Source organism: Bufo gargarizans, chromosome 6 (genome assembly GCF_014858855.1).
Source record: "Bufo gargarizans isolate SCDJY-AF-19 chromosome 6, ASM1485885v1, whole genome shotgun sequence".
Taxonomy (NCBI): Eukaryota; Metazoa; Chordata; class Amphibia; order Anura; family Bufonidae; genus Bufo; species Bufo gargarizans.
The window spans coordinates 349,563,948-349,588,569 of NC_058085.1; the positions used below are offsets into that span (position 1 = coordinate 349,563,948).

The following is a 24,622-nucleotide window of genomic DNA, read 5'->3' on the forward strand; positions in this document are numbered from 1 at the left end:
TTGATCGCAAAAAAATCTGCAATGTAATATTTGCGTAATGCGTGCGACATACAGGCGTGGGTCACTATAGCTACTTTTTTAAAGCTGCTAGAAGTTTCCTGAGACTGGAGAAAATGGTTGGCATGGCAGAACATTACAATAGCTTTATATGCAGATAAAGTGCTCCAATATATTCGCGATTGCGAAATCGGCACTAATGATGCGAATATTTTGGTGCAATACGTGCAACTTCATATTTTAACAGGTCTGACTACTTATTAGTGATTGGTGCACTAAGTATTGTTGTGAACTTATGACATCACAGCACTATGTATGTATGTACATATGTAGCATACATTCATACATCACTATGTATGTAGCATGTATGTATGGACAGCAGAACCCTACAGCTACATTATATCACTGTCTAACCTACACTGACTATCTCCCACTAACTATCTGTATTATATATATAAGCTATCTAACTAACTAACTAATAGTGTTGAGCGCGCATACTTGGCCGAATCCCAGTTCGGCCCGAGCATCGCTATGCTCGGAACATGGTGGTACTCGGCTGAGTGCATGTGCTTGAGCGCAATGCTCGAGTCTCCTTGCCGCACAATTCATGGCTGCTAAGCAGCTAATAAACGTGCAGGTAAGTACTGCCCTCACTGTAATGCCAGTAGCCATGTTGGCTACTGGCATTACAGTGATTGGCTGGCCGGAAGGATTCATTGGGTGCTATATAGAACCCGCTGACGCGTGTTCGGCTCATTCTAAGTCAGGGAGAGCTGAGGATAGGAAGGGACAGAGAGTGTAGGGCGTGTAATCAAGTATTATAAGTGTACAAAAACGTTTCAGAGACCCAAAAGTCCTTGTAAGGACTATTGTGTGTGACAGCAGCAATATATTTTTGTAGCACAACCTGCGCTAAATTGCTCAGTGTTAGGGAGAGCTGTGCAAAGAAAGGGACAGACAGTGTAGGGAGTGTAATAGGAAGATTTTTATACAAAAAACTTTTCAGAGACCCAAAAGTCCTTTTAAGGACTATTGTGTGTGACAGCAGCTATATATTTTTAATATATATTGTAATAGTCCACTGCGGACAGTTAAATTATCCGCACCACATCTCCTGTTTAAAGTGTGCGCATCCCTAAAATATCAGTGACATCCAGTGCACTTTTTCCGTAGACAGTGTCCGCTGCGGACAGTTAAATAATCCGTGCTGCATCTCCTGTTTAACCGCCTCCGGACCGCCTAACGCAGATGTGCGGTCCGGAGGCGGCAGCGCTGCGCACAGTCACGCATATACGCGTCATTTCGCGAGACGCGAGATGACGCGCTTTGCCGGCCCGCGCATGCGCAGTTCGGGCCGGCATCTCGTACAGGAGTATTTCGTCAGCAACCTGCCAGCCAATGATCGTGCCTGGCAGGTTGCTGATTTTTAAAAAATCCAATCAGCAGGCAGATAACCCATCATATTAGTAAATATGATGTGGTTATATGGCTGCTGTGCTCCTCTGCTCCTTCTTTTGGTCGGTTGGTTCCAGCAGAGGAGCAGAGGAGCACACATCACTGTGAGTACCCACCAACACCACACTTAGCCCCCAGATCACCCTCCAGCACCCAATTAACCCTTTGATCACCCCTTCTTGCCCCTGTCAATCACTAGTGAAAAGGAAAAAAGTGATCAGTGCAAACTGTCACTTTTTTTTTTTCACTGGTATTGACCGTTAGGTTTTAGGTATAGTTTAGGCCCCTTGGTTAGGTAGTTTAGGGATCAGTTAGCGCCCAGCCCACCGCACCGCAGTCCGTTATTCGCTGATTAGCGTATCGCTAATCAGCTTTTGTACTTTTATAGTATCTGGAAGTGATCAAAACTGATCACGGTCAGATCTATAATAGTATTAGTGTCACTTTAGTTCGCCCTCCACCCAAAACGCAGTGTTTGCCCGATCAGGCCTGATCGGTCGCCCACACGTGCGTTCGCCCACACCTGCCCCACCGCAGTGACAAAAACATTTTTTTTTTTGATCGCTGCACATTCACTTTACACGCACTGCGGCGATAAAAAAATCAGTTTTGATATTTTTTATCAACCGCAGCGGCTTCCGGTACTTCGCTAGCCTCCCCTTTGTAAGACAGGCTTGCTTTTTTTTCTTGGGTAGTCTCAGGGAATACCCCTAAATTTAGTTGCCCAAATGTCAAACAGGGGGTATTCTTCTGAAGAAGCCTACAGGCTTCTGACCCAGTCGGATGAGGAATGGGAACCCTCATCTGATGAATCCAGCGGGTCAGAATACGAACCTGTAGAAAGCAGCGGCTCTCTGACCCAAAGTTCGGACGAGGAGGCTGAGGTCCCTGATAGCACCAGGCGTACCCGGCCCCGTGTCGCTAGACCGCAGGTTGCGCAGGATCCGCTTCAAGAGCAGCAGAGTGGGGCTGGCGCTGTCGGATTACGCGGTGAGGCATACACCAGCAGCGCAGCCCTCCCTGGACCTAGTACCAGCACTGCCGTACAACCTGGTGAAGTAGCGAGCACCAGAAGGGCAGTTGAAGCTGGTACGGTGGCACGTGCAGTAGTGACCCCGTCGCAGCCACCGCAAAGACGTGCCCGTAGAGCCCCTAGAATCCCAGAGGTGCTGGCAAACCCTGATTAGCAGTCCCCAACTTCAGCTGCACCTGTAGTTTTCCCTTTCACTGCCCAGTCTGGAGTTCGGGTTGAGACAGCTCAGATCGGTTCGGCCCTGGGATTTTTTGAGCTGTTCTTGACTGCGGAGCTCTTAGACTTAGTTGTGGCCGAAACAAACAGGTATGCCACACAATTTATAACCACTAACCCGGGAAGCTTTTATGCCCAGCCTTTCCGGTGGAAACCAGTCCAAGTTTCCGAACTTAAAACTTTTCTGGGCCTCCTCCTCAACATGGGTCTAACTAAAAAGCATGAATTGCGGTCATATTGGTCCACGAACCCAATTCATCACATGCCCATGTTCTCTGCTGCTATGTCCAGGGCACGTTTTGAGGCCATCCTGCGTTTCCTGCACTTTAGCAACAACACCGCCTCCCGTCCCAGAGGCCACCCTGCTTTTGACCGACTCCACAAAATTCGGCCCCTCATAGACCATTTCAACCAGAAATTTGCAGATTTGTATACCCCAGAGCAAAACATCTGCGTAGACGAGTCCCTGATACATTTTACCGGGCGCCTTGGCTTCAAACAATACATCCCAAGCAAGCGCGCCCGGTATGGGGTCAAATTGTATAAGCTTTGTGAAAGGGCCACAGGCTATACCCACAAATTTCGTGTCTATGAGGGAAAAGATCAGACCCTGGAGCCGGTCGGTTGCCCTGACTACCTGGGGAGCAGTGGGAAGACAGTTTGGGACTTGGTGTCACCCTTATTCGGCAAGGGGTACCATCTTTATGTGGACAATTTTTACACAAGTGTGGCCCTCTTTAGGCATTTGTTTCTAGAACGGATTGGCGCCTGTGGTACCGCGCAAACTAGTCGCGCGGGCTTCCCCCAACGGCTCGTTACCACCCGTCTTGCAAGGGGGCAGAGGGCCGCACTGTGTAACGAAGAACTGCTCGCGGTGAAATGGAGAGACAAGCGTGACGTTTACATGCTCTCCTCCATTCACGCAGACACGACAATACAAATTGAGCGAGCAGCCCGTGTCATTGAAAAGCCCCTCTCAGTCCACGACTATAATTTGTTAATGGGAGGGGTGGACTTCAATGACCAGATGTTGTCTCCGTATTTAGTTTCCCGCAGAACCAGACGCTGGTATAAGAAGGTGTCTGTATATTTAATTCAATTGGCTCTGTATAATAGTTTTGTTCTCTACAGTAAGGCTGGGAGAACTGGATCCTTCCTCAAATTTCAGGAAGAGATCATCGAGAACCTCCTGTACCCAGGAGGTTCCGTGGCCCCATCCACCAGTGTAGTTAGCCGTCTACACGAGCGACATTTCCCCAATGTCGTTGCCAATACCTCAACCCAACCGTCACCCCGAAAAAGATGTCGTGTCTGTAGCAGAGTGGAATAAGGTGTGACACCCGTTATTTCTGTCCTGACTGTCCTGACCACCCTGCCCTATGCTTTGGAGAGTGTTTCCGGAAGTACCACACACAGGTACACCTAGCATAGGGATCATCTCACCAGGACAGGCACACAGGGCTATTAGGGCCCATTCACTCACACAGCTGCTGCAAACGTCTCCTTTCACATGGGACAAAGTGCATAACACACTTCGCCACATCTTTGGGCGATTTGCGCTTTGCACATTGAAACATGGGGGAGGAGAGGTTTGTTCTATAAAGGTAAAAAAAAAAAAAAAAAACACACCAGTAAGCAAAAAGGTTAATGTTTAGTTCAAAAAGTTAAAGTTTATGTATTCTGTTGCAAAGTTAATAAAATTATTTCGTTGCGGCCTGGTTTTTTCTTTTTTTTTTTTTACCTTACAGGTGGACCAACCGATCGACTAGCTGCAGCACTGATGTGCATTCTGACAGAAGCATTGCGCTGCTGTCAGATTACACGCAAGTCGGTGTATGCGGCGCTGCAAGACGAGATTTCTCCTCTGCAGTTACAGATACGTTTGCCGAGGCATACGAGCTGAGGAGGAGGCGGCGTTTCTATGCTTTGGCAAACACTTTGTATATAAAAAGAAAAAAAAAAGAAAAAATTCCCGGCAATGATTTATTCATCCACATCGATTGATGTGAATGGAGAAATCTGGTTTGCCAGGGCATACAAGCTAAGTGGGTATGGATGTTGGGCGGAGCTCCTATGTCCTGGCAGACGCCTTTCCCCTCCTTTTTTTTTTTTGGCAGAGATTTTTCCATCCACATTGATCGATGCGAATGAAGAAATCTGTGCCGTTCATTTTTTTCTTTCAGCCCAGAGGCTGAACGGAAAAAAAAATCTCATTACCTGTATGCTCAATATAAGGAGAATAGCAGAAACTCCTAATGCTGGCCATACATGTAATGATTGCGGAGACCCTCAAATGCCAGGGCAGTACAAACACCCCACAACTGACCCCATTTTGGAAAGAAGACACCCCAAGGTATTCGCTGAGGGGCATATTGAGTCCATGAAAGATTTAAATTTTTGTCCTAAGTTAGCAGAAAGTGAGACTTTGTGAGAAAAAACAAAAAAAAAATCAATTTCCGCTAACTTATGCCAAAAAAATACATTTCTATGAACTCGCCATGCCCCTCATTGAATACCTTGGGGTGTCTACTTTCCAAAGTGGGGTCACATGTGGGGTATTTATACTGCCCTGGCTTTTTAGGGGCCCTAAAGCGTGAGAAGAAGTCTGGGATCCAAATGTCTAAAAATGCCCTCCTAAAAGGAATTTGGGCACCTTTGCAGCCTAGATGCGCAAAAGTGTCACACATCTGGTATCGCCGTACTCAGGAGAAGCTGGGGAATGTGTTTTGGGGTGTCATTTTACATATACCCATGCTGGGTGAGAAAAATATCTTGGTCAAATGCCAACTTTGCATAAAAAAATGGGAAAAGTTGTCTTTTGCCAAGATATTTCTCTCACCCAGCATGGTTATATGTAAAATGACACCCCAAAACACATTCCCCAACTTCTCCTGAGTACGGCGATACCAGATGTGTGACACTTTTTTGCAGCCAAGGTGGGCAAAGGGGCACATATTCCAAAGTGCACCTTTCGGATTTCACCGGTCATTTTTTATAGATTTCGATTGCAAACTACTACTTCGCACACATTAGGGCCCCTAAATTGCCAGGGCAGTATAACTACGCCACAAGTGACCCCATTTTGGAAAGAAGACACCCCAAGGTATTCTGTGAGGGGCATGGCGAGTTCCTAGAATTTTTTATTTTTTGTCGCAAGTTAGTGGAATATGAGACATTGTAAGGAAAAAAAAAAAATCATCATTTTCCGCTAACTTGTGACAAAAAATAAAAAATTCTAGGAACTCGCCATGCCCCTCACGGAATACCTTGGGGTGTCTTCTTTCCAAAATGGGGTCACTTGTGGGGTAGTTATACTGCCCTGGCAATTTAGGGGCCCAAATGTGTGAGAAGTACTTTGCAATCAAAATGTGTAAAAAATGGCCTGTAAAATCCGAAAGGTGCTCTTTGGAATATGTGCCCCTTTGCCCACCTTGGCTGCAAAAAAGTGTCACACATCTGGTATCGCCGTACTCAAGAGAAGTTGGGAAATGTGTTTTGGGGTGTCATTTTACATATACCCATGCTGGGTGAGAGAAATATCTTGGTCAAATGCCAACTTTGAATAAAAAAAATGGAAAAGTTGTCTTTTGCCAAGATATTTCTCTCACCCAGCATGGTTATATGTAAAATGACACCACAAAACACATTACCCAACTTCTCCTGAGTACGGCGATACCACATGTGTGACACTTTTTTTCAGCCTACGTGGGCAAATGGGCCCACATTCCAAAGAGCACCTTTCGGATTTCACAGGGCATTTTTTACAGATTTTGATTTCAAACTGCTTCTCACGCATTTGGGCCCCGAAAATGCCAGGGCCGTATAACTACCTCACAAGTGACACCATTTTGGAAAGAAGACGCCCCAAGGTATTCCGTCAGGGGCATGGCGAGTTTCTAGAATTTTTTATTTTTTGTCACAAGTTAGCGGAAAATGATGATTTTTTTTATTTTATTTCTTTTCTTACAAAGTCTCATATTCCACTAACTTGTGACAAAAAATAAAAACTTCCATGAACTCACTATGCCCATCATGAAATACCTTGGGGTGTCTTCTTTCCAAAATGGGGTCACTTGTGGGGTAGTTATACTGCCCTGGAATTTTAGGGGCCCAAATGCGTGAGAAGTAGTTTGAAATCAAAATCTGTAAAAAATGCCCTGTGAAATCCGAAAGGTGCTCTTTGGAATGTGGGCCCATTTGCCCACCTAGGCTGCAAAAAAGTGTCACACATGTGGTATCGCCGTACTCAGGAGAAGTTGAGGAATGTGTTTTGGGGTGTCTTTTTACATATACCCATGCTGGGTGAGGGAAATATCTCGGCAAAAGACAACTTTTCCCATTTTTTTATACAAAGTTGGCATTTGACCAAGATATTTATCTCACCCAGCATGGGTATATGTAAAATGACACCCCAAAACACATTGCCCTACTTCTCCTGAGTACGGCGATACCACATGTGTGACACTGTTTTGCAGCCTAGATGCGCAAAGGGGCCCAAATTCCTTTTAGGAGGGCATTTTTAAACATTTGGATCCCAGACTTCTTCTCACGCTTTACTGCCCCTAAAAAGCAAGGGCAGTATAAATACCCCACATGTGACCCCATTTTAGAAAGAAGACACCCCAAGGTATTTAATGAGGGGCATGGCGAGTTCATAGAAATTATTTTTTTTGGCACAAGTTAGCGGAAATTGATTTTATTTCGTTTTTTCTCACAAAGTCTCCCTTTCCGCTAACTTGGGACAAAAATGTAAATCTTTCATGGACTCAATATGCCCCTCACGGAATACCTTGTGGTGTCTTCTTTCCGAAATGGGGTCACATGTGGGGTAGTTATACTGCCCTGGCATTTTATGGTACACACTCAGATTGGGTCACTGTCACTAGTCGAGTACCTCAGGGGTCAGTATTGGGCCCTATTCTCTTCAATATATTTATTAATGATCTTGTAGAAGGCTTGCACAGTAATTAATTCGAAAGAAGGCAGTATACTGCTACAGATGAGTTTTGATAGATTGGAGTCTTGGGCAGAGAAGTGCCAGATGAGGTTTAACACTGACAAATGTAAGGTTATGTACATGGGAAGGAATAATGCAAGTCACCCGTACATATTAAATGGTAAAAAAACTTGGTAAGGCCTCTTTCACACTTGCGTTGTCCGGATCCGGCGTGTACTCCACTTGCCGGAATTACACGCCGGATCCGGAAAAACGCAAGTGAACTGAAAGCATTTGAAGACGGATCAGTCTTCAAAATGCTTTCAGTGTTACTATGGCAGCCAGGACGCTATTAAAGTCCTGGTTGCCATAGTAGTAGTGGGGAGCGGCGGAGCGGTATACTTACAGTCCGTGCGGCTCCCGGGGCGCTCCAGAATGACGTCAGAACGCCCCATGCGCATGGATGACGTGCCATGCGATCACGTGATCCATGTGCTTGGGGCGCCCTGACGTCACTCTGGAGCGCCCCGGGAGCCGCACGGACGGTAAGTATGCTGCTCCCCCGCTCCCCACTACACTTTACCATGGCTGCCAGGACTTTAGCGTCCCGGCAGCCATGGTAACCATTCAGAAAAAGCTAAACGTCGGATCCGGCAATGCGCCGAAACGACGTTTAGCTTAAGGCCGGATCCGGATCGATGCCTTTCAATGGGCATTCATTCCGGATCCGGCCTTGCGGCAAGTCTTCAGGATTTTTGGCCGGAGCAAAAAGCGCAGCATGCTGCAGTATTTTCTCCGGCCAAAAAACGTTCCTGTCCGGAACTGAAGACATCCTGATGCATCCTGAACGGATTTCTCTTTATTCAGAATGCATTAGGATAATCCTGATCAGGATTCTTCCGGCATAGAGCCCCGACGATGGAACTCTATGCCAGAAGAAAAGAACGCAGGTGTGAAAGAGCCCTAACACTGACATGGAAAAGGACCTAGGAATTTTAGTGAACAGCAAACTAAGCTGTAGAAACCAGTGTCAGACAGCTGCTGCAGAGGCCAATAAGATAAAGGTTTGCATCAAAGGGGCATAGATGCCCGTGATGAGAACATAGTCATACCACTTTACAAATCGCTAGTCAGACCACACATGGAGTACTGTGTACAGTTCTGGGCTCCTGTGAACAAGGCAGACATAGCAGAGCTGGAGAGGGTTCAGAGGAGGGCAACTAAAGTAATAACTGGAATGGATGGACTACAGTACCCTGAAAGATTATCAGAATTAGGGTTATTCACTTTAGAAAAAAGACGACTGAGGGGAGATCTAATAACTATGTATAAATATATCAGGGGTCAGTACAGAGCTCTCTCCCATCATCTATTTATCCCCAGGACTGTGACTGTGACGAGGGGATATCCTCTGCACCTGGAGGAAAGAAGGTTTGTACACAAACATAGAAGAGGATTCTTTACGGTAAGAGCAGTGAGACTATGGAACTTTCTGCCTGAGGAGGTGGTGATGGTGAGTACAATAAAGGAATTCAAGAGGGGCCTGGATGTATTTCTGGAGTGTAATAATATTACAGGCTATAGCTACTAGAGAGGGGTCGTTGATCCAGGGAGTTATTCTGATTGCCTGATTGGAGGAGGGAAGGAATTTATCCCCCTAAAATTAGGAAAATTGGCTTCTACCTCACAGTTTTTTTTTGCCTTCCTCTGGTTTAAGGCCGAACTGTATGGACAGATGTCTTTTTTCGGCCATATAAACGATGTCACTATTTTACTATGTATTGTCAATGGGAATCTTTGGGGCTGCTCATACGGCCGCTGATAATTATTTGTACGCAGATTTTCAGCATGTCTCTTCTTGGTGGTTTCCACTTGAAGACTGCTTGCAAACCATGGTGGGTCACAATGGGTTCATTGAATGGGGATTACGGACAAGCGACATTCAAAATGCATTTTTTCCTGTGCATATTTTGACATGTGAACATGCCCCTAGAATGAAATCAACAGACTTCAGTGCCTAGGAATGTTTTGGCAAGGCCTGATTGCAGTGGCATGGTCTGCCTCTTTGGTACTATAGATTTGTCACGGATATCGGATGCTAAAGAATTTGCAATTTGTTTTGCAACTTGCAATTTATTTATTTTTTTAAATGTAATTGCAGTAGTCTTTAGGGTACAACCACACGGTCAGGTTTCCTGATGCAGGTTTGAAAGCCAAAATCAGGAGTGGATCATAAAAGTAGAGAAAGTATAAAGGATGGACACAACTTCTCTTTTTTGAATTCTCTCCTGGTTTTAGCTTTCAAAACTGCATCAGAAAACCTGACCATGAGAAAATAATCAGCAATTTAGGACATTACCCAGTTTGGAGGCTTTAAGGTTCCAGTAGAAGGTTTTGCTCTCATCTACACAGAGGCAGCTGCTATATTGGCAGTCATCACATGGCCTCTCTTCCAACTCTGCAGATGGTATAAGTGTAGTCCTAACCTGTCAATAAGAAAACATACTCTGAAAATAAATTGAATTAGACTATAAACAGTTTATTATGCTACTTTTTATGGAGTTTAGAATTTGAGAGGTATATATATAATTAATAACACATACAGTACAGACCAAAAGTTTGGACACACCTTCTCATTCAAAGAGTTTTCTTTATTTTCATGACTATGAAAATTGTAGATTCTTACTGAAGGCATCAAAACTATGAATTAACACATGTGGAATTATATACATAACAGAATAGTGTGAAACAACTGAAAATATGTCATATTCTAGGTTCTTCAAAGTAGACACCTTTTGCTTTGATTACTGCTTTGCACACTCTTGGCATTCTCTTGTTGAGCTTCAAGAGGTAGTCACCTGAAATGGTCTTCCAACAGTCTTGAAGGAGTTCCCAGAGATGCTTAGCACTTGTTGGCTCTTTTGCCTTCACTCTGCGGTCCAGCTCACCCCAAACCATCTCGATTGGGTTCAGGTCCGGTGACTGTGGAGGCCGGGTCATCTGGCTGTCATGGTCTTACCTTCTGGCTGTCCTCCTTCGTTTGACATGTGCTGGCGGCCATCTTGGTTTCTGGGTTTCTTGTAGCCTCCTACCCTGCGGCTTCTCCCTCCCACTGGGAGGAGCTGGATGCCCTGCTCATATATATAGGAGGTCTGTGGCTTCAGTTCCCTGCTTGGTCCTCCTGTGTTCACATGCTTCTAAGACTGCTTCTGCTTCTGGTTCCTGATCCTGGCTTCGTCTGACTACCCTTCCGGTTCCTGATCCTGGCTTCGTCTGACTACCCTTCCGGTTCCTGATCCTGGCTTCGTCTGACTACCCTGCTGGTTCCTGATCCAGGCTTCGTCTGACTACCCTTCTGGTTCCTGACCTCTGGCTTCGCAAGACCCTGCTTCGGTTTAGCCATCCGTTTGGACTTTTGCCTACAGCTTTATTTTCAATAAAGCCTTCTTATTTCCACTCATCTCTTGTTGTACGTCTGGTTCATGGTTCCTTGACATTAGGACCAAGCCATGAATTCTGACGGTACAGGGCCATCCTCGCTACCTACGCTGGTTGCCAGACTTGATCAGCAGGATCACCTGTTGGGTCGGTTCGCTGTGGCGTTGCAAACCCTGCTTGAACGCACGGCTCATTTAGCTTCCGTTGCCGATGGGTCGGTTGTCGCTCCTGGGCCCGCTCCTACTGCCGCTCCGGTTGTTGCGCCAGAGTCTACCCCGACACCTGTTGCTGCGCCTGCGGTGTTTCGGGGTATGACCGGTTCTGCCCCCCTTCCACAGCGCTTTGGGGGAGAGCCAACTCAGTGCCGAGGTTTCCTTAACCAGGTGGGCATTTATTTCGAGTTGCTGCCACATGCCTTTCCCACTGAGAGATCAAAGGTGGGCTTCTTGATCTCGCTGCTCTCGGACAAGGCCTTGGCCTGGGCCAGCCCTTTATGGGAGAACAACAATCCGGTGGTTGCCGAGTTTTCCGGTTTTGTTGCTTCTCTTCGGAAGGTATTCGATGTGCCGGCTCGTGCTGCCTCTGCTGCGAAGCTCCTTATGTCCATCAGACAGGGTTCACGATCCGTAGCTGAATACGCCATTGAGTTTCGTACCCTGGCAGCAGAGGTGGGCTGGAATAATGAGGCTCTGGTCGCTGCTTTCTCTCATGGTCTCTCGGATGCCTTGAAGGATGAGGTTGCAGCTAAGGACCTACCAGTGGAGCTCGAGTCTCTTATTTCTTTCCTGATTTTGATTGACACCAGACTCAGGGAGAGACCTTCCTTTAAGGAGAGCCTGCGGAGGCCTTCTAACAGATTGGCGCCTACGTTTGCTGTCCCACCCGTGCCTCCCTCTCCTCCCACGCCTCCTGGGGATGACTTGTCTGGGGGTGAACCCATGCAGCTGGGGTTTGCTCGCCTGTCCGAGGGAGAGAGGGCACTCCGGAGACGCGAGGGCCGATGCATGTACTGTGGTCTCGGTGGGCATTTTCGGTTGGCATGCCCGAACCGTCCTTGAAACGCTCGCACCTGAGATCCTGTCGGGGGCAGATCTTGGGTGGAGTCTCCTCGTCCCCGGTTTCCCGTGTTGACAAACCACTGATTACTGTTGTCCTCTCCTGGGTCGGGGGCTCGGTGACGACCCAGGCGTTGGTGGACTCTGGTGCTGGTGGTTTGTTCATTGATAGTGTGTTCGCCGCCACCAATTCCATTCCTCTGCAGCCTCGAGGTTCCCCACTGGCTCTTGAGGCGATAGACGGCAGACCCCTTCTGCCGCCACACGTCACTCATGAGACCCTTCCAGTGGGGATGGCCATTGGTGCCGTTCACAGAGAGTCGGTCTGTCTCCAGGTTATTTCGTCTCCACACTACTCGGTGGTCTTGGGGTACCCCTGGCTCCAGAAGCATAATCCGACTTTCGATTGGAGATCGGCCGAGATCCTCTCGTGGTCACCGCAGTGTGGGGCTAGTTGCATCCATGGGCCTGTCAAGTTGCTGTGTACTTCCTCGGACTCTCTATTGCCTCCTGAATACGAGGAGTACCGGGATGTATTCGATAAGGTGCGTGCGGTTGCCCTACCTCCGCACCGCCCATACGATTGTGCCATAGAGTTACAATCTGGTGCCGTTCCTCCTCGTGGCAAAGTCTATCCACTGTCGGTAGCGGAGAATGAGGCCATGGAGGAGTACGTGAGGGAGGCGCTTTCACGCGGACACATTCGCAAATCCTCGTCCCCGGCAGGGGCTGGATTTTTCTTTGTGAAAAAGAAGGGCGGTGAGTTGAGGCCTTGCATCGATTACAGGGGTCTCAATCGCATCACGATCAAGAACGCTTACCCGATACCCTTGATTTCCGAGCTGTTCGATCGCCTCAAAGGGGCCACGGTCTTTACCAAACTCGACCTGAGGGCGGCATATAACCTGGTAAGGATCAAGGCGGGCGACGAGTGGAAGACCGCGTTTAACACCAGGACCGGTCATTATGAATCCTTGGTTATGCCCTTTGGGTTGTGCAATGCGCCCGCAGTCTTCCAGGAATTCATCAACGATGTTTTCCGTGACCTGTTGCAGCAGTGTGTGGTGGTCTATTTGGATGACATCTTGGTATATTCTGAATCCATGGAGGCCCACATTCTGGATGTCAGACGAGTGTTGCAACGGTTACGAGAGAACAAGCTGTTCGGTAAGCTTGAGAAATGCGAATTCCACCGATCCCAGGTAACCTTCTTAGGTTACATCATTTCCGCTGAGGGGTTCTCCATGGATCCTGAGAAGGTTTCGGCTGTCTTACAGTGGCCCCAGCCCAGTGGTCTTCGTGCCCTGCAGCGCTTTTTGGGCTTCGCCAATTATTATCGGAAGTTCATCAGGGACTTTTCCATGCTAGCCAAGCCTCTCACGGATCTGACCAGGAAGGGCAGTAATCCCCAGGTCTGGCCGCTCGAGGCCATCCGAGCTTTTGAGGCTCTAAAGTCCGCCTTTGTGTCAGCTCCGATTCTGTCGCATCCTAACCCTGGGTTGCCTTTTGTCCTCGAGGTGGACGCGTCTGAGACGGGAGTAGGCGCCCTTCTGTCTCAGCGTAGAACACCAGAGGGTCCTCTGCTTCCTTGTGGGTTTTACTCCCGGAAACTGTCGTCCGCGGAGTGCAACTATCAGATTGGTGACAGGGAGTTATTGGCCATCGTGCAGGCCCTTAAAGAATGGAGGCACTTGCTCGAGGGCTCGGTGGTTCCGGTTCTCATCCTGACGGACCACAAGAATCTGACCTACCTCTCTGAGGCCAAGAGATTGACACCACGTCAGGCCAGATGGGCTCTGTTCTTGTCACGTTTTAATTACGTGGTTTCCTACCTACCCGGTTCCAAGAACATCAGAGCGGATGCTTTATCACGGCAGTACTCCGAGCTGTCCGGGGAGGAGTCGATTCCGACTTCGGTCATACCTCCGAATCAGATCCTGGCCGCTATTCGCACCAGCCTGACCTCTCCCCTGGGTGAGCAGATTTTGGCGGCTTAATCTGGTGCTCCCTCTGGGAGACCCAACGGCAGATGTTTTGTGCCTGAGGAGTTGCGCACTCGGTTGTTGCAAACCTACCATAACTCCAAGGCCGCGGGGCATCCTGGAAAGAATCAGCTGTCCTGGGCTGTTTCACGTCTGTTCTGGTGGCCTTCTCTACGTTCCGACATCGCCGCATATGTAGCGGCATGCTCCGTTTGTGCCCAGAGTAAGTCCCCTCGGCACCGTCCGTTGGGCCTTTTGCAACCCATAGCCACCGGGGAGCGTCCATGGTCACACCTGGGGATGGATTTCATTGTGGATCTCCCTGCATCTCGAGGCCATACCGTCATTCTCATGATTGTGGATCGGTTTTCCAAAATGTGCCACTGTGTTCCTCTCAAGAAGTTACCCTCTGCACAAGAGTTGGCCACGATTTTTGCCAGGGAGGTCTTCCGGTTGCACGGTTTGCCCAAGGAGATTGTGTCGGATCGGGGGATTCATCTCTCTTTCTCCTCGGCCTACCACCCTCAGTCCAATGGGGCCGCAGAACGATCCAATCAGGCCTTGGAGCAATTCCTTCGTTGCTATGTCTCCGATCACCAAGACAATTGGGTTGACCTCCTGCCTTGGGCGGAGTTTGCCAGGAACACGGCGGTGAACTCTTCCTCTGGGACGTCTCCCTTCATGGCCAATTATGGGTTCCAACCTGCCGTGTTACCGGAGGTATTCTCTCCCCAGGATATCCCGGCTGTGGAGGATCACCTTTCCGCCCTACGTGCTTCTTGGGTACAGATCCAGAGGTCTCTCTAGGTCTCTGCGCAGCGCCAGAGACTCCAGGCTGATCGCAGACGAGCGGCCGCTCCTTCCTACCAGGTCGGAGACCGCGTATGGTTGTCCACCCGCAACCTCAACCTTCGAGTGCCCACTCCCAAGCTGGCGCCTCGCTTTGTTGGTCCCTTCCGAGTGCTTCGCAGGGTAAACCCGGTAGCCTATGCCCTTGCGCTTCCTCCTGGCATGCGGATCTCCAACGTGTTTCATGTCTCCCTGTTGAAGCCACTGGTGTGTAATCGTTTCACTTCCTCGGTTCCTCGGCCTCGTCCGGTCCAAGTGGGCAATCGTGAGGAGTATGAGGTGAGCAATATCCTGGACTCACGCCTGGTCCGCGGTCGGGTGCAGTTTTTGGTCCATTGGCGTGGTTATGGTCCAGAGGAGCGTTCCTGGGTTCCCTCCGCAGATGTCCATGCTCCTGCCTTGCTCCGAGCCTTCCACGCACGCTTCCCTCAGAAACCGTTCTTTACTCCGCGGAGGAGGTGCCCTTGAGGGGGAGGTACTGTCATGGTCTTACCTTCTGGCTGTCCTCCTTCGTTTGACATGTGCTGGCGGCCATCTTGGTTTCTGGGTTTCTTGTAGCCTCCTACCCTGCGGCTTCTCCCTCCCACTGGGAGGAGCTGGATGCCCTGCTCATATATATAGGAGGTCTGTGGCTTCAGTTCCCTGCTTGGTCCTCCTGTGTTCACATGCTTCTAAGACTGCTGCTGCTTCTGGTTCCTGATCCTGGCTTCGTCTGACTACCCTTCCGGTTCCTGATCCTGGCTTCGTCTGACTACCCTTCCGGTTCCTGATCCTGGCTTCGTCTGACTACCCTGCTGGTTCCTGATCCAGGCTTCGTCTGACTACCCTTCTGGTTCCTGACCTCTGGCTTCGCAAGACCCTGCTTCGGTTTAGCCATCCGTTTGGACTTTTGCCTACAGCTTTATTTTCAATAAAGCCTTCTTATTTCCACTCATCTCTTGTTGTACGTCTGGTTCATGGTTCCTTGACACTGGCGCATCACCCGATCAGTCTCCTTCATGGTCAAATAGCCCTTACACAGCCTGGAGGTGTGTTTGGGGTCATTGTCCTGTTGAAAAATAAATGATGGTCCAACTAAACGCAAACCGGATGGAATAGCATGCTGCTGCAAGATGCTGTGGTAGCCATCTTCAATTTTGAATAAATCCCCAACAGTGTCACCAGCAAAGCACCCCCACACCATCACACCTCCTCCTCCATGCTTCACAGTGGGAACCAGGCATGTAGAGTCCATCCGTTCACCTTTTCTGCGTCGCACAAAGACACGGTGGTTGGAACCAAAGATCTCAAATTTGGACTCATCAGACCAAAGCACAGATTTCCACTGGTCTAATATCCATTCCTTGTGTTCTTTAGCCCAAACAAGTCTCTTCTGCTTGCTGCCTGTCCTTAGCAGTGGCTTCCTAGCAGATATTCTACCATGAAGGCCTGATTCACACAGTCTCCTCTTAACAGTTGTTCTAGAGATGTGTCTGCTGCTAGAACTCTGTGTGGCATTGACCTGGTCTCTGATCTGAGCTGCTGTTAACCTGCGATTTCTGAGGCTGGTGACTCGGATGAACTTATCCTCCGCAGCAGAGGTGACTCTTGGTCTTCCTTTCCTGGGGCGGTCCGCATGTGAGCCAGTTTCTTTGTAGCGCTTGATGGTTTTTGTGACTGCACTTGGGGACACTTTCAAAGTATTTTCAGTTGTTTCACACTTTTTTGTTATGTATATAATTCCACATGTGTTAATTCATAGTTTTGATGCCTTCAGTGTGAATCTACAATTTTCATAGTCATGAAAATAAAGAAAACTCCTTGAATGAGAAGGTGTGTCCAAACTTTTGGTCTGTATTGTACATTATCCCTGTACCGTGACATCACTGTGTGTTTATTATCCTGCAGTGTGACACATCACTGTTTGTTATCCCTGTACTGTGACATCACTGTGTTTGTTATCCCTGTACTGTGACATCACTGTGTTTATTATCCCTGTACTGTGACATCACTGTGTTTGTTATCCCTGTACTGTGACATCACTGTGTTTATTTTCTCTGTACTGTGTCATCACGGTGTTTATTATCTCTGTACTGTGTCATCACGGTGTTTATTATCCCTGCACTGTGACATCACTGTGTTTATTATCCCTGTACTGTGACATCACTGTGTTTATTATCCCTGCACTGTGACATCACTGTGTTTATTATCCCTGTACTGTGTCATCACTGTGTTTATTATCCCTGTACTGTGACATCACTGTTTATTATCCCTGTCCTGTGACATCACTCTGTTTATTTTCTCTGTACTGTGACATCACTGTGTGTATTATCCCTGTACTGTGACATCACTGTGTTTATTATCCCTGTACTGTGACATCACTGTGTTTATTATCCCTGTACTGTGACATCACTGTGTTTATTATCCCTGCACTGTGTCATCACTGTGTTTATTATCCCTGTACTGTGACATCACTGTTTATTATCCCTGTCCTGTGACATCACTCTGTTTATTTTCTCTGTACTGTGACATCACTGTGTTTATTATCACTGTACTGTGACATCACTGTGTTTATTATCCATGTACTATGACATCACTGTGTGTATTATCCCTCTACTGTGACATCACTATGTTTATTATCCCTGTACTGTGACATCACTGTGTTTATTATCCATGTACTGTGACATCACTGTGTTTATTATCCCTGTACTGTGACATCACTGTGTTTATTATCCCTGTACTGTGACATCACTGTTTATTATCCCTGTACTGTGACATCACTGTGTTTATTATCCCTGTACTGTGACATCACTGTTTATTATCCCTGTACTGTGACATCACTGTGTGTATTATCCCTGTACTGTGACATCACTGTGTTTATTATCCCTGTACTGTGACATCACTGTTTATTATCCCTGTACTGTGACATCACTGTGTTTATTATCCCTGTGCTGTGTCATCACTGTGTTTATTATCCCTGTGCTGTGACATCACTGTGTTTATTATCCCTGTACTGTGACATCACTGTTTATCCCTGTACTGTGACATCACTATGTTTATTATCTCCATATTGAAGCATTACTGCATTTTCCCTATATATGACACCATTGTATTTGTTATCACTGTACCATGACATCACTATTTGTTAGAAATTTAAGGGGTTATCCCACTCTTGGCACCCGCATTGCTTCTGATTTCCCCACGGCTGCCGCTGTATCTCTCCGTCGTGCAGATCAAAACATCCAGCGAAGGGGGATCAGCCAATAGCAAGACGCGACGGGCATAAGCCTCACTAGCATCGCGGGTGACGCTAGGGAGGTTCGTTCTCGTCGCGGCCTGCTATTGGCTGCTCCCCCCATTGCAGGATGTTTTGATCCGCGTGACCTGGAGATGCAGCGACGGCCGTGCGGCGATCAGGAGCAATGCGGGTGCTGGGGAGCTGGGTAAGTATAACTTATATGAGGAGCCCAGGCATTAGGGGGTCATTATAGGAGTTGGATAACCCCTTTAATGCCAAAAATGTGCTCCCCAATGGAGCCCTGGGCATCTGTCTACTCCACTTGCCTATCTTCCTAGCCACATTCATGGCAATGCTCCTTCCAGCAGCATTTATAAACATTAAACCTGCTGCTTATTATTATATGACAGAACATGTTGCTTTTTACCTTTATACACTGTTTCAAATAGTTAAAAACTGTGGATTTAAGAGTGAAAGTTTCTCCTCTGATCACTGAATATGGCAAAGTGATGTCCACAAAGAAAGGTTGGAAAACTCGAAAAGGTACAGGAGAAGCCAGCCCAAAACCTCCAGGACCCGTACAAAAAGCCCCACCATGCCAGTCTGTGATGGTGTCAGGAGCTGTGTCATGGAGAATGCCAATCCCAGAGTCCCTAATCCAAGCAGATTGGAAAGAAATAACAGGAAATTATTCTTGTAGAAATAAGTAAAGGGCTAAAGTGTGTGAATTATTCTCAGGGACATAAACAGAAATAATAGGGCTCCTTAGTAGAGCTCAGTGTGGACTCCCCTCCCCCCCTGCACCAAGTTTTGTAATATGAAGGAAACACTCCCAGAGTTTTTCATAGAGTGCAAAGTTTCGGACAATTACAAAACGAACACAAATACATAAACAAATAAATAATTGCAATATACAGTCACTCTCTATCTCACCCATTTTACCTGAAGTGGAGCATGTTATTCATAAATATGGAGCTCATTCTGAACACCATTTTTCTCAATGTATTTGCACCATACAACGGGCATAAATACATGGATCAATATCCCCCATTCAGCTCCATACATTACACTTACATCTTACTCCACGTTTACATATGTCCAAAGTCACTTTTGGCTAAGTCAGATTTATTAATAATTCTTTAAGGCTAGGTCTACACAACGACATTTGTCGCACGACAATTTTTATAATGGCAGTCTATGGTGTCGCACTGCAACATGCTGCGACTGCGACGCAACAGTCGCAGAAAAATCCTTCTCGAATGGTTTTTCTGCGACTGTTGCGTCGCAGTCGCAGCATGTTGCATGTTGCAGTGCGACACCATAGACTGCCATTATAAAAATTGTCGCGCGACATTAGTGCAACAAAATGTCGCGCAACAAATGTCGTCGTGTAGACGTAGCCTTAGGGCTCATGCACACAACAGTATGGCTTTTTTAGGCCCCTTTCACACAGGCGAGTATTCTGCGCGGATGCGATGCGTGAGTTGAACGCATTGCACCCGCACTGAATACCGACCCATTCATTTCTATCGGGCTGTTCACATGAGCTGTGATTTTCACGCATCACTTATGCGTTGCGTGAAAATCGCAGCATGTTCTATATTCTGCGTTTTTCACGTAACGCAGGCCCCATAGAAATGAATGGGGTTGCGTGAAAATCGCAAGCATCCGCAGGCAAGTGCGGATGCGGTGCAATTTTCACGCACGGTTGCTAGGAGACGATCGGGATGGAGACCCGATCATTATTATTTTCCCTTATAACATGGTTATAAGGGAAAATAATAGCATTCTGAATACAGAATGCATAGTAAAACAGCGAAACAGCGCTGGAGGGGTTAAAAAAAATAAAAAATTATTTAACTCACCTTAGTCCACTTGATCGCGAAGCCGGCATCTCCTTCTGTCTTCTTTGTTGAATAGGACCTCTGGTGATTCACTATGGTAAAAGATTATGTGACCATGTGATGACCCTAGTGAGGTCATCAAAGGTCCTTTACCTGTATTTAATTCTCACCACAGGTCCTATTCAACAAAGGAGACAGAAGGAGATGCTGGGCATTGAGATCAAGTGGACTAAGGTGAGTTAAATTATTATATTTTTTTTTAACCCCTCCAGCGCTGTTTTACTATGCATTCTGTATTCAGAATGCTATTATTTTCCCTTATAACCATGTTATAAGGGAAAATAATACAATCTACAGAACACTGATCCCAAACCCGAACTTCTGTGAAGAAGTTCGGGTTTGGGTACCAAACACGCGCGTTTTTTTTCACGCGAGTGCAAAACGCAATACAATGTTTTGCACTCGCGCAGAAAAATCGCGGGTGTTCCCGTAACGCACCCGCACATTTTCCCGCAACGCCCGTGTGAAAGGGGCCTTAGTGTTTTGCGGTCCGTTTTTTACAGATCTGTTGTTCCGTTTTTTGTTTCCGTTTCGTTTTTCCGTATGCCATATACAGTATACATTAATTACATAGAAAAAATTGGGCTGGGCATAACATTTCCAATAGATGGTTCAGCAAAAACGGAACACATACGGAAGACATACGGATGCATTTATGTATGTGTTCCGTTTTTTTTGCCGACCCGTTGACTTGAATAGAGCCAAGCATCGTGATTTGCGGACAAGAATAGGACATGTGCTATCTTTTCACGGTACGGAAATATGGAAATACTGAAACGGAATGCACACGGAGACACATTAAAATGAATGGTTCAGTATATGTACCGCATACTGAACTCAAAAAACGTTGTGTGCATGAGCCCTAATACTGTGATAAATGTGGTTTGACGGTAGCAGTTTATCCTTCAGTAAGTGTCACGTCTTTAATAAAAAGTCACATGTTCTATTAAAAAGTCGCATACGATAAACATGGTCCCCACTGGAGTGAAATTGCACCATTTTTTGCAAATTTTTTAAATTGTCGCGATAGTAAATCTGTCTAGAGATTCATTTACATAAGAAAACACACCCACTTTCAGAAAACTGGTGAGCATAGCGCAGAGCCAATAAAAGTTGCAAATTTTTGCGCAGTTTTAGTGATTGTGCAAAAATGTGCGACATTTTCACTCCATTATTTTGACTTGAGCTAATGATAAATCTGGCCCATAGTGTATTTGTAAAACTTTTTGTCTGAAGCCACCACTAGGGGTTGCTCAGTGCATAGGAATTTATACAGTTATTAACCTCCTCCCGACCGCCTAACGCAGGGATGTGTCCTGCGGGTGGTCGGTTTGTTCCTCCTAGACGCATCGGCGCATCATCTCGCGAGACGCGAGATTTCCTGTGAACGCGCGCACACAGGAGTGCACGTTCACAGGATCGGAAGGTAAACAAACTGATCTACAGCCTGCCAGCGGCGATCATTCGCTGGCAGGCTGTAGATGCAATTTTTTTTTAACCCCTGAAAGGTATATCAGACGCTGTTTTGTTAACAGCGTCTGATATACCTGCTACCTGGTCTTCTGGTGGTCTCTTTTGCTTGGATCAACCACCAGAGGACACAGGCAGCTCTGGAAGTAGCACCAAGCACCACACTACACTACACCCCCACCCCTGTCACTTATTAACCCCTTATTAACCCCTGATCACCCCATATAGACTCCCTGATCACCCCCTGTCATTGATAACCCCCCTGTAAGGCTCCATTCAGACGTCCGTATGTGTTTTGCGGATCCACGGATCCGCAAGGACACCGCGGATCCGCAAAACACGGACAACGGCAATGTGCTTTCCGCATTTTGCGGATCCGCACATTGCCAGAACTATATAGAAAATCCCTTTTCTTGTCCGCAATTGCGGACAAGAATAGAACATGTTCTATAGGCTCTACAAAAAACGCCTGATCTTGTGCGCACACTTGCGCTCAGTCCGCCTCACCGCAGTGACAGAATTTTTTTTTCCTGATCACTGCAAAAACACAGTAAAATCGCTGCGGCGCTATAAAGATTACTTTTGAGGGGCATGGCAAGTTCATAGAAGATTTTTTTTGTTTTTTCTTACAAAGTCTCATATTCCACTAACTTGTGACAAAAAATAAAATCTCACATGAACTCACCATACCCCTCACGGAATCCAAATGCGTAAAATTTTTTAGACATTTATATTCCAGACTTCTTCTCACGCTTTAGGGCCCCTAAAATGCCAGGGCAGTATAAATACCCCACATGTGACCCCATTTTGGAAAGAGGACACCCCAAGGTATTTAGTGAGGGGCATGGCGAGTTCATGTAAAATTTTATTTTTTGTCACAAGTTAGTGGAATATGAGACTTTGTAAGAGAAAAAAATAAATAAAATCATTTTCCGCTAACGTGTGCAAAAAAAAACAATATTCTAGGAACTCACCATGCCCTCACGGAGTACCTTGGGGTGTCTTATTTCCAAAATGGGGTCACTTGTGGGGTATTTGTACTGCCCTGGCATTTTAGGGGCCCTAAAGCGTGAGAAGAAGTTTGGAATCCAAATGTCAAAAAAATGCTCTCCTAAAAGGAATTTGGGCCTCTTTGTGCACCTAGGCTGCAAAAAAGTGTCACACATGTGGTATCGCCGTACTCAGGAGAAGGTGTATTTTTACATATACCCATGCTGGGTGAGAGAAATATCTCTGTAAAAGACAACTTTTCCTATTTTTTTATACAAAGTTGTCATTTTACAGAGATATTTCTCTCACCCAACATGGGTATATGTAAAAATACACCCCAAAACACATTGCCCTATTACTCCTGAGTACAGCGATACCACATGTGTGACACTTTTTTGCAGCCTAGGTGCGTAAAGGGGCCGAAAGTCCAAGGAGTACCTTTAGGCTTTACAGGGTTGCAGAACAGTAAACACACCCCACAAATGACCCCATTTCGGAAAGTAGACACCCCAAGGTATTTGCTGAGGGGCATATTGAGTCCATGAAAGATTGAAATTTTTGTCACAAGTTAGCGGAAAGGGAGACTTTGTGAGAAAAAAATATAAAAAAATCAATTTCCGCTAACTTGTGCCAAAAAAAAAAAAAACTTCTATGAACTCACCATGCCCCTCACGAAATACCTTGGGGTGTCTTCTTTCCAAAATGGGGTCACATGTGGGGCATTTATACTGCCCTGGCATTTTGGGGGCCCTAAAGCGTGAGAAGAAGTCTGGAATCAAAATGCTTAAAAATGCCCTCCTAAAAGGTACTCATTGGAATTTGGGCCCCTTTGCGCACCTAGGCTGCAAAAAAGTGTCACACATGTGGTATCGCCGTACTCAGGAAAAGTAGGGCAATGTGTTTTGGGGTGTATTTTTACACATACCCATGCTGGGTGAGAGAAATAAAAAAAATGGGAAAAGTTATCTTTTACAGAGAAATTTATCTCACCCAGCATGGGTATATGTAAAAATACACCCCAAAACACATTGCCCTACTTCTCCTGAGTACGGCCATACCACATGTGTGACACTTTTTTGCAGCCTAGGTGCGCAAAGGGGCCAAAATTCCAATGAGTATCTTTACGATTTCACAGGGCATTTTTTAGGCATTTGGATTCCAAACTACTTCTCACACTTTAGGTCCCCTAAAATGCCAGGGCAGTATAAATACCCCACAAGTGACCCCATTTTGGAAAGAAGACATCCCAAGGTATTCCGTAAGGGGTATGGTGAGTTCATGTAAAATTTTATTTTTTTGTCACAAGTTAGTGGAATATGAGACTTTGTAAGAAAAAAATAAAAATAAAAAATTCCGCTAACTTGTGACAAAAAATAAAAGAACTTCCACGAACTCACTATGCCCATCAGCGAATACCTTCCGAAATGGGGTCATTTGTGGGGTGTTTCTACTGTCTGGGCATTGTAGAACCTCAGGAAACATGACAGGTGCTCAGAAAGTCAAAGGGCCAGATTTATCATTAGCTCAGGTCAGAATAATGGAGTGAAAACGTCCCAAAAAAAGTCCCAAACGCTAAAACTGCGCACAAATTTGCAACTTTTTTCTGCTCTGCACTATGCTCGCCAGTTTTTGGAAAGTGGGTGTGTTTTATTATGTAAATTAATCTCTAGACAGATTTACTATTGGGACTATTTAAAAAGTCACAAAAAAGTTGCAATTTCACTCCAGTGAGGACCATGCTTATCTTATGAGACTTTTTAATAGAACATGCGACTTTTTCATAAAAACGTGCAACTTTTTCATAAAAACGTGCGACTTTTATAAAGCTGCTTACTGACGGATAAACTGCTACCGTCAAACCACAATTATTACAGTCATAAATCTGACTTGGCTAAAACTGACTTTAGCCATATGTGAAAGTGGAGTGAGCTGTCAGAGTCATGATAAATCTGGCCCAAAGTGCGTAAATTCACATTTTTGCACCATAGTTTGTAAACGCTGTGGGCCAGATTTATCATTCCTCTGACAGCTCACTCCACTTTCACATATGGCTAAAGTCAGTTTTAGCCAAGTCAGATTT

At 46.3% G+C, this 24,622-nt stretch overlaps 1 protein-coding gene across 1 annotated transcript in view; it reads right to left on the reverse strand.

Annotated features, from left to right (window-relative positions):
* Nucleotides 1–24,622, reverse strand: part of LOC122940146 (alpha-2-macroglobulin-like) — a 178,929-nt gene that overhangs the window by 66,928 nt on the left and 87,379 nt on the right. Inside the window, exons 7-8 of the mRNA XM_044296544.1 lie at nt 18,606–18,831; nt 9,997–10,123 (exon numbers count right to left, since the gene is read on the reverse strand). Of these exons, the coding sequence (XP_044152479.1) occupies nt 9,997–10,123; nt 18,606–18,831 (353 nt within the window). The remainder of the gene's footprint in view (nt 1–9,996; nt 10,124–18,605; nt 18,832–24,622) is intronic.